At 31.1% G+C, this 11,088-nt stretch overlaps 1 protein-coding gene across 1 annotated transcript in view; it reads right to left on the reverse strand.

Annotated features, from left to right (window-relative positions):
• The window catches only part of LOC21409377 (probable rhamnogalacturonate lyase B), a 9,008-nt gene extending 235 nt beyond the window's left edge, over positions 1–8,773 (reverse strand). Inside the window, 16 exon segments of the mRNA XM_024177063.1 lie at positions 1–44; positions 170–296; positions 987–1,103; positions 1,206–1,362; positions 1,472–1,613; positions 2,267–2,357; positions 2,521–2,627; positions 2,728–2,883; positions 3,324–3,500; positions 4,115–4,250; positions 4,601–4,720; positions 5,004–5,123; positions 5,232–5,288; positions 5,393–5,517; positions 6,434–6,512; positions 8,623–8,773. The exon segment at positions 1–44 is cut by the window's left edge and continues 19 nt beyond it. Of these exon segments, the coding sequence (XP_024032831.1) occupies positions 1–44; positions 170–296; positions 987–1,103; positions 1,206–1,362; positions 1,472–1,613; positions 2,267–2,357; positions 2,521–2,627; positions 2,728–2,883; positions 3,324–3,500; positions 4,115–4,250; positions 4,601–4,720; positions 5,004–5,123; positions 5,232–5,288; positions 5,393–5,517; positions 6,434–6,512; positions 8,623–8,759 (1,892 nt within the window). The 5' untranslated portion in view covers positions 8,760–8,773.
• Between the last annotated feature and the right edge of the window lie 2,315 nt (positions 8,774–11,088).

An 11,088-nucleotide genomic window follows, 5' to 3' on the forward strand; every position in this document is an offset into this window, starting at 1 on the left:
CCTGTTGAGAAAATCGCCTCCGAGTTCCGGTCGTTGAATCGAACCTTTTAATTAAAAACAATATTTATCAATACCATAGCAAAAATATGGTTAATAATTGCATTAAATCATCTTAAAAGTTCAAATTAGAGGTAGTAAATAGATAGATGCAAATTTTTGTAAATTATACCTCTAACTCCATATTTGTGGCTGAGGCCAGTCCAAGTTGGAGTGTGTAATTTCCAGGCCTTGTTACGTTTTCAAGTTCAAATATAATTTGCCATGTGGTTGCTTCGTATGTATCGTTTCCTGCATTCCTGTAGTATAATAATTAAAAAAAAAGTAATTTTATACACCATGAAAAATTTTAGATATAACAAAAAAGAAAAAAAAAAAAACCCTTAGTGTCAAAATTGTGAAAAGACTGGTTAAACCTTGAAAATTAACCTAAACCCCGTTTATTTTACAAATTTGAGTCTTCAGTTCTAGATTTTTACAGTTTAAAGTTCTAAAAAAATATCACATATAACTTTTCTGATACAGTTAAAAGCTCTAAAAAATTATCACATCTCAGTTCGAATTGAATACTCGAATCCACGAAATGAATGAAGTCCTAATATTCATGAATGAAGATGACTTGAAAACGACAATCGGGTTAAACAACGACAAGAAAGTTATAAAAACCACGGAATGTGAAAATTTTATTATCTAATCAAATAATAGAATGATTAACAAATATAAGGACGGAAGTTAAAAAATCATATATATGCCCATATGAGGAAAACTAAATCAACAAAAGCAAAAGGAAAAAAAAACTTGTTTAGCTAAATAATGAAGTACAGGATGGAGAAGAGAGACCTCTTTATTTTTATTTCAGATAAGAGAGACCTATTTTTTTTTCTCTCTCTTTTTTTTTTTTTTTTTTTAAGGGAAAAGAAACCTATATTACTGATCATATATAAGAATAGAAAGACCACTAGAAAGTGCAGAAAAATCAAAATATATACCTGTTAACTTGAGCAAAAAACCAATCTTTTTTGTAATTATCGACGCCAACAGTGTAGATTAGATCTTTATTAGGATATAAATCGGCATAACGGTCCCATAATCCATATTGCCTAAACCTGATAACAGAAAAAATAAATGTTTTTGCAATAAGTAAAGGAATCTAAGCTAATAAACTAAAAAATTAGTGAATCTTTGAGAGTACAAAAATGTGGACTTACTTGTCTGGGTGATTGCTATATAATTGGTTCATGAGAGTTGGATAAGGGTCAGGTATATAGAATTCAGCAGCAGTGCGATCTGGGACACCAATTTCCCATAATGTTGGTCCATTTCTTGGTGGTTCATAAACGAGCATATCCAAATCGATTTTAGATCCTGCATTAGATAATCGATGGAAGAATTATTATTTATTTATTTATTTATTTTATAGATTAATTAAGGGTCAATGTTTTTGGGGTAGTGAAAAAATAAAATGGAAAATTACCTGGTTCAATGATTATATTTTTGGTATATTTGTAATCACCAACTATGCTCGGGACCCATGCATACAGACTGTAGTTGCCAGGTACAACATTTTTTATTGAGAAATAACCCCTTTTGTCAGCTTGAGTCCAGAATTGATAGCCCTGAAAAAAAAAAGCATATTTATTTATGAACTAAGTGCTTATTTTTAACATTTTTTTTTAACGAAGGAAAATATGGAACTCTAAATCTTAACATTAGAAGTGGAAGCGCATATAAGCTAAACTTGTAAAACTTATATGTTTAAGTCCATCTGAATTGTGTCATACAATAATATCATAGTACTTAATCTTGTGAAATAATAATTTTGTTAACAAGAATAGAAAATTTTAAGTCCTGTTTAAAATTGATTCCGTTTTTATTTTTCACGTTTTTCGAAAAAAAAATAAAAACGTTTTTAAAACGGCGTTTGGCGCAATAAAGACAAAAAACGGAAATAAAAATGATTTTTTAATTTAGTATAAAATGAGAAATAAATAAAAAATGACTTTTAATCGTTTTTTATTTTTTGTTTTCATTTTTTCTTCTCTCGAGCATAGAGAGAGAGACATTAATGGATTTTTTTTATAATGAAAACAATCTTTTGATAAAACTACCAAACACATTTTTAAAAATGATTCCTATCTGAGATTGAAAATATTTTCATTTTTATTTTCATATAAAAAATAAAATTATTTTAGAACGAGTTTTAAACGCGCACTAGAATTCCCTTGCTCTTTTTATTTTTTATTTAAAAAAAAAAAAAAATTAACATTACCTTACTTTCCTTCTGCCATGATCCGACTTCACCAGGGGCAGCCAGCCCAACATGGGCAGAACGAGCCCATAATAGCCTCTCATTGATGTATCTAAATTCAAATTCAAAGTGTTTGTCACCAAAATGCATAAATAATTTTATTATAAATTTTAAAGAATACATACTGTTTAGAATACTTATATATATTGAAAGAAAATCCTTTATAATGTCCCATTTTGCCCCCCAAAAAAAAAATTCCATTATTTTATACATACCTATCACGAATTAGTAATTGACCTCCAACAATTCCTCGTTGGTCGGAACCAATGAAATCTTTGGACTGAGTGAAATTGAATGGCCACGCTTCAACTTCTTCTTGCAACTACAATTATAAACATTATAAGTAATAAATTAATTAGCGGTGTGAAAACTTTGTCTCTAGATCAGAAAATTAAAATGTTGATTTTTATATAATATAGTACCTTCTCCTTAGCATTTTGCCAAAGTAAAAGGGGATCGTCATCAATTGAAATTGAATTAAGATAAACAGAAACTGGCCCGAAAACCTTCTTCCAAGGTTCCCCTTCTTCAAATATCATCACTGCGTCCCTTCCAGCATAGTGAGCACTTGTAAACATCTGCATACGATTTTTATCAAATTAACTTTTCTCGTTTGAAGAAAAATAAAAAAAATATAAAAAAAGAACTATTTTCACTTGTGGCTCTCAAAACTTTTGGATTATTCTCACTTTGTTATTGTACTTTTGAATTTTAAATTAGTGCGTACCCATTATTCCCTTTTGTTAGAAATTTTATTAAAAAAAAATCAACGGAAATAAGGGAATTGGCCTCATTAATTTTGCGGACGTTTGATTCATGGATTCAGAATCATGATTGAAAATTATTCTCGATTTACGTGTATTTTTATGAGAAAAAATACTGTAACAAATTATGAACTATGATTCAAATCATGACACGAATATACCAATCAAACACACCCTTCTTATGTTAGAGTTTATGCTGAAAATAAATGAAAATAAAGAGGAGTCTCGAAAATGTGTTGGGCACTTGGGCTTACAGAGAGGGCAATTGCGCCGGCGTGGCATGTGAGCTCTTGTTTAACGGGCCCACCCGTGCGGAACTCATAACTGGGCGTGATTATCCAGAACCCAACGGGTGGGTCAGAAGTACTACTGATCCAACCATGGACCCTGTTGTCCTTGCTCTCGCTGGAGTATTGGTATTTGTCGTCCACCTGCAATAACCAACCACCACCCAGAATTTATTAATATTAAAAAAGAATTAGTTATGCTAAATTTCGAATGAGGTCTTCAAATTTTTTTTAGCTGTTTCTTTTTGCCCCGTAATAGTATGTTAATGATTGGAGCATTGCCGCTGGGTCTCCGCGTGCGGAACCCGGCCCCAACCCCAACTCCACAAGACACGGGGGTGGACTCAAACCGCCCCGCGTCTTGCGTGCGGAGTTGGGGTTCCTGCGGAGCCCCTCATCGATTCCCCTAATGGCTTGATTTGTTTAGTAGATTTAGTCAACCTAAATTGAAAAGAAAAAACCAGTAGAATAAAACTGCTCATGCTAAGTTTTTATTTATCAAGAATAGTTAGTGGTCTCTTTAATTCACGCATTTAAATTAGTGATTTTGATTATGAATTTAAATTTTATGAGATGATATATTGACCGGAACTTTATTTATTCAACTTTTTTAAGAGAACATAATCAGAATTATGGGTTCAAGTCTTAGAACCAAATGGGCTCCGAATTCTAGTCTTATTTATGATTTTGAATAGTTGTGACGGTAATATATAAGACACAAAATGAAGAATATTAAAGAAGGACAATTAAAATAGTACCTCTCCTCTAAGTTGAGGGTTAGAAGGATTAGTTAAGAGAACTGCTTCAGGATAGGCAAGTGGCTGACCAGATAGGCGGTCTTTCATTGTTGGCATTGTCCTTTGCCTATCGTCCGATATTGCCATGAAGTCAAACCTAATATTATTGATTCAAAGAAACAAAAGTATCTATAATTAGTAGATATTCACATATATCTATATATATGTAGACCGGATTGTGTATTTTTTTAAATATGTATATATATTTTTTTAAAATGTGTATATTTTTTCTTAAAATATGTATATATTATATATTTTATAATAAAAAATGTACATATTTTAAAAAAAAAATACATATTTTATAAAGAAATGAACAAATACCGCTCTAATTTAGGTACTGAACCGGAGACAATTCATATATATATATATATATATATGTAGTTTATAAAATAGTACCACTAGCTAGAACAAAACTAGCGTAGTGTTGCACAATTGAATTATACGTACTTATCTTGTTGAAGCTTGTAAACAATCCGAATTTGGCCAATCTCTACTTCTGGCCACCCATCAAGACGCTCAAGTATTGAGTATGTGTAGAATCCTGGATAGTTACGCAGCATTATGTACCTGTACATGTTTGATTAGTTAACCCACAATATATACTTGGTAATTCGATTCAAAAAAGAAAAGAAAAAAAAAATCTCTTGTTCAAATTCTATGATTAAGTATAAAAACAAAAAATTCTATAAAGTAATGATTTTGATTTAATTTAACGATTTATAATTGTGTATTAGTGGTAAGGTACTCAGGCGTACAAAAAAAAAAATTTTCTCTGTTTTTTTTTGGTTTTTGTTTTTAATTATAGAAAACGAAAGATTCAGCTTTCTCCAAAATGAAAAATTGTCGAGACCTTTTGTCTATATTTAAGGGAACGATGGAGCCACTAGAGGAAACATTCCACGCTCTGGTGAATGAAATTTCTGCTCCATTTTTATCTGCCCTTATAACGTCATATTTTGCTCCTTGTAATCTGCAAATTGGCTTAACTAATTTCAGTTTGGAAACGAAAACCTAAATGTTAATCTCCCACATATATATATAATATCGGTATATATAGATATATAGATCATAGAATTACGTGTCGATATTGTTAGCCTTCTCTCCAGGCTTCTGGTTCCAAACGAGGTCCCAATACCTAGAATTTATACCACATTTTTGTCAAACTTGTTTAACATATGAAAAATGTAATAATGTAATTTAGGAGCTTAATGAAACTAATTAGTTGACATATTTACTTACCCTCTGTTGTTTTCCTTATTATCAGTCTCAAGCAAGTTATCGATTCCATTGTATTTTATTCCAATTACATCACCACCCGGTTTTGAAAATGTGACTCGGACGATGCCATTGTCTAAGATCACCTCCTGATCAAATAATATATTTTATTAGCATTAACGAAAGGAACAACTTTCTAATGCTAAGCTAAAGTTAGTACAAAAAATATATGTAAAAATATTTTGTACACAATAAAATACGTCAAATGTACTACATAAATTTAGGTGTTTTTGGATTTGGCCACTATATTTACTTTTGTCATATTGTATTTATTATAATTATTATAATAATAAAAATAATAATTATTATTATCCATCTAATTAAACTAATTGTAAACAAAATAAAATAAAGCGCGTACGTTGGAGTTCTTATTAATTTATTATCCACTTACACTGTAACTTTTATTTTTTTTTTATTTTTTAATTTCTACATAGAAAAAGTTTTAGATAGCTGTGGTAATTAATATCTGATTAGTGATTAATGGCATTTATTTATTCACTGGACGCAGTGCATTGTTCTTCTCCCTTTCATCTTTTGCTGTCTAAATGTTTTATTTATATAAAGCATATTGTGTATGGGTAGTCAATCTTGATGAAGACTTAAATAATATGTTTAAAGCTTATGGGCTCAAATAATGTTGATTAGTAAGAGCCTAAGACTTAGTCAGATGTAATAGATAGATAGATATTCAGGTCACAAATATATTCATTTCTCTATGACTTTTCGCGTCCTTAAAGACTATATTGGCGGATTTAAGTACAGTTCAGTGGAGGCTACCGCGCCCATTCAAATTTTTAAAAAAAAAATATTACCTTTAAAAATTTTATACTTAAGCGCCTATTGAAATAATATATGCCCCTATTAAAATAAATATATTTTCTTACTAAGATAATTTATTAAAAAAAAATTTAATATACGTTCCCACTGGAGTAAAAGGCTAGTTCCGCCTACTAGATCAATTAAAATATTTTAACTAGCAAGACCCCTTGATCGAATGCAACTAACCTGTCGAAGCCTGTTGGTTTGTAGCCTAACGTTAAGAGCATGTCTCTCTCGTAGTTCACTGATGCTCCTTAAGGCTCTTCTGCAATTAATTGAAAAAACAAGCATGTAATTTACTTCGTAATTGTGAATAACTACATTACAGAATTTCACCAATAAATTAAAGTATTGCATGCTAATTGGTTCATTTTATTAATTATTTCATTTTATTATTTGTTTAGTAGATCATGAAAATTGTGGCTCATCCACTACACTACATATATTAAACAAATGATGGTTTTCAAACCAATTGTTATTGAACCGGTTATCAATATACAACTACTCCGACCAAAAACGACCTCTTGACGTCAGAGTTGCAAATTTCAATAGAAGACTAAATTGGGTAGGTGTAAAAAATTGTTGCATGACTTAGTGCTTTCTTTCCTAAACGTGGAATATTTTACTAGTCTTAATTTCTTTAATAATTGGGTCACATGGACTTCTAGTATGATCGCAGTAAAATTGACATTATTCTCAGTTAATGTCAACCATTGGCCCATATTCATTGCCTAGTCTACTCATTATATTCATAACATTTACGGTAATAGGCAAAAATAATATAAAATTAACAATGTTAAGTTAAAATAGTAGTTGTTGACGGTGAAAATTCGTCAACAAAGAATTAATGAATTTTGAGATAAATTAATGTGATTCGCAGCGATATAAATATTGATGAACAGAGTTAAATCGTCTTTTTAAACACTTCTTAGAGCCTTGTGAAGTCTCGACTTCTTAAATCGTCTCTTTGAACACTTCTTGGAGCCTTATGAAGCATTGACTTCTTAAACACTTGGTCTTGCGAAGCTAAGATTCCTTAAAAACTTTTTTGATCTTGAGAAGCCTCGACTCCGTAAGGATTGGACAAAGCCTCTTCTCCCTAGGCACAGCCTGAAGTCTCATCCCCTTAAACATTATTGAAGCTTCTTGAAGGGTTGACTTCCTACCATTATTACTTAATGTTGATGACGTGACATTAGGGTTAAGTTGTCCTTGTGTTCTTAATGAGGTTCTTAATGACATTAGACCTTCTTAATAAGTCTTTGTTTTTACCCTACAATAGTAGTTAAGCTCTATATATATACGAGTAGAGGTAGGTTCTATAATATAGCATCTACATGAGACTCACGCCTATGAAACTAAAAACAATGCTATATAGCATTGGTAGTATTGAGCGCCATCTATTAATAGAATATAGATCTATAATATGAAGTCGTAGGACATACGTTTTATTAGTGATAGTGTTTAGCACCGGTAATGGTGATGTGTCTAAGTAAAATATAAAATAAAAAAATACATGAAAGGCACCACTAATAGTGGTGTCTAAGTAAAATATAAAATAAAAAAATACATGAAAGGCACCACTAATACTAAACCACACAATATACTCAATGCGATATATCCTACTTTGTATTAACGGTGTTTAGTATCGCCGGTGCTAAAGAGTGTAAAAACTTCCAAACATTGTTGGAAAACAGAGACACTGCCTTTGAGAGGCTGAAAAGAGACAAGCAAACGTCGCTGTCCAACACAAAAATTTCTCTGGTAATATGTGTGTGTGCGCGCGATCATATGTTCACTCGTGAAGATTAAGTACCACAAAGAGAACTACTAAAACGACAAGAAAACTAAAAGCGGACCAAAAAATTTTCTTCCCAACCAATAACCAACGGACGCGTGCAACTGTGTCCTATGTAATAATGCATATAGAACACCACCAAACTCCAAGTCATGACTCACGAGCCAGAAACTCAGCTGAGAAAAGAAAAATCACGCAAGAAAGGAAGAAAAATTCACGAGCCAGAACTTTCCCCTGTCTTGAGGTAACCATACATGTCATATTATCTACATGTTTGGCTGAAATATTGGTCATGAACTTTTTTTTTTTATATGTTTTTGTCGTTCAGATTATGATGTATAGTCTCAAATGAAAAGAATGAACAGCCAAAAGGAGAATAAAAACAATAAATATAAGTCAAAAACTTGTATCTATCGATAGAGACGTCTGCACCAAAATATTCTTCAAGAACAGAACAGTTCAAAAAGAAAACTCGTTCGTATATACATATATACATATATACATATATATATATATATATGTATGTATAACAATGGAAGAAAAGTTGATGAATTAAAGTGAAAGTTTAGGAAAGAACCTAACAACTGAAGGGCTCTTCTGTTCATCAGAATTTCCGGCAGTTAGCAACAAGAAGAGAAGTAACAATCCTGTAGTCGCGGATAATAGCCAAAGAAGCCAACGCCATTGTTTGATTCTCCAACTTTGTTTCTCCATATTTAACGACGTTACAAGCCTGCAAAATACACGATGACATTAGACAAGAGCTTGCATTTTGGATATCGATCGGAAAATTACAACCGAGAAAATATTCTACGTCGAGAAAATGTCTCGGAAGACAGAACATTATTGTTTCTTACTTTGTCGTATGGAAATTTCCAAGGAAACTTTACTTTACCTTGGTTAAACTTAAAGGCAAATTATGAGAGTAGTTGTAATGGTTAATTGAGAGCCAGAAGAAAGCTACAGGGTCACACAAAGCACAATATATATATATTATATAAGTGGGTTTCTCTTTCTCTTATTGGAAAAGTATACTTTTCTTCTATCTCTCTTCCCCAATCTCGTTACTAGATTCTGTATGATAATTGAAACCTTAAGAGCTTCAAAAACCGTGCCAAAAAATGGTGCACAATACGCCGAAGGAATATGAGGATTGGGCTTTAAATAATTGCAGAACATCAACAACTTTTGTTTCTTTTTGTCTTTTAATAACCTTACTATTGACTTTGTACTTTAGCCCCCATACATATATATATATATATATATATATGTGTGTGTGTGTGTGTGTGTATACAATGGTTTTTTTTTTTTTTTTGTTTTTTTGTTTTTTTGTTTTGTTATTATCAGTTTTCCTTGACAAAAAAGAATTTGTATTAGGACTCTAAATATACGATAATTATGTATGTGTATCTTAGTCATCAATTAGGTTTCAAGGGAGAAAGTCCATGTATTATTTTGACCACTACTTACACGTTATAAAAATATAGGTTTTGAGGACTACATAACGAACTTGACCGTATAAGTTCGGGAGATATCAATAAAGAAAATAATAGAGATCTAAGTTAAAACGTGGCCCTGGAGAAGAATAAGGTTAACTAAACTGCGCCAACTTGTTGACAAAGTTGAAAAAACTCGTTAACAAAAACGTTGAAAATCTTGATTTATCTAACGATGTCTTTCAAGGTGCCGTTACCAAAATTTGACAATCATCATATATATGTATGTGTGTGTATATATATATATATATATAAATCTGTGTATATTAACGTGTTTATATTCCTCTTATTACTACATATGGGCGTCAATTTGTTGAACATCTAGATGTAATTTTGCATGTAAAATATGGCTCAGACTTTGTGTCTAACCATAAGTTAGATATATCAGTCAAATAATATATTGCGACTAAAAAAGAAAACAGTCAGACCATATTACGTATACAAGTTTTCATTAGTCGATTTCTGACTTTTCAGTAAAACGAATTCAAATATTTCGTTAAAACTGAAGGTTTTTCTTTCTTAAAAACGAACAAGATTCAAAGGTTTGGCTTCGATCACAATAAACTTGGGTAAACTTCTCGTATATAGAAGCTGTTAATATTTGAAAACTTCCATAATTCTTGGAAAGAAGAGAGTAAATACACTGAATTCAAACAATTTAATTGGTGAAAACATTGAAAGTTCTTATCCACAAATCACTTCAGTTGCGGAGCAAGTTCCTATGGTCAATATAGGGACTTGGATCATGAACAGTTTCCCGATGTTAAACTAGAGTTTGTATCTCCGTGATTTGGAATGCAATTTTCCTTTAAAAAAAAAAAAAAAAAACTATAGGAGGTTAAAGAAATATGAAATCTTTAAACCTCAAAACACAACAAATTAGAAGGAAGAGTATTTCCTTTTTCCTTTCCCTAGCTACTACTCATGAACGACGAAGGATGACTTGAAATCATGACTTTATAAGTTCTTCGAAGGACTTTTGATCAAGGTTGAGTCCTATTAGTGCCCATCAATCACGGGATTGAAATTTTTTCTGGACAGAAAAATACAGCGGGATCAAATTCGCATACGAAATACCAAAAAAGTTCTTAACCTTCATTATTTGCTTATGTATTCCTTATGTCTCTAAAGTTTCTTTATCAGAACAAATTAAAGTATCCTAACATAATCATATGCTTAAATATACAATTTAGCATATTCGTGTAGCAAATATTATGTCCGTAAATAATATAAATTAGATATAAATAAGCAAAGTATTTCTTAAGAAATATTCATATAACTAGAACTGATGGACTCTTGTACATATATGATATCTATTCGTTATAAGAAACCGATAGTATTTGATCCAAAAGCTTAAATTGTAACGAAGAGAACCAATAATTAGTCTCTAACAATTTTATATTTTCATCTTTAGAAAAAAAAAAAAAATAGAGAAAGAGAGAAAGAAACAAGAAACAAATAAAGTCGTATTAAAATTCTATAACAAACTTCGTTTCAGGGTTTCGGTCATAAAGTCCAACTATTTGTCAGAAGGTATACAAATCTCG

This window comes from Morus notabilis, unplaced genomic scaffold, assembly GCF_000414095.1.
Source record: "Morus notabilis unplaced genomic scaffold, ASM41409v2 Scaffold384, whole genome shotgun sequence".
Classification (NCBI taxonomy): domain Eukaryota; kingdom Viridiplantae; phylum Streptophyta; class Magnoliopsida; order Rosales; family Moraceae; genus Morus; species Morus notabilis.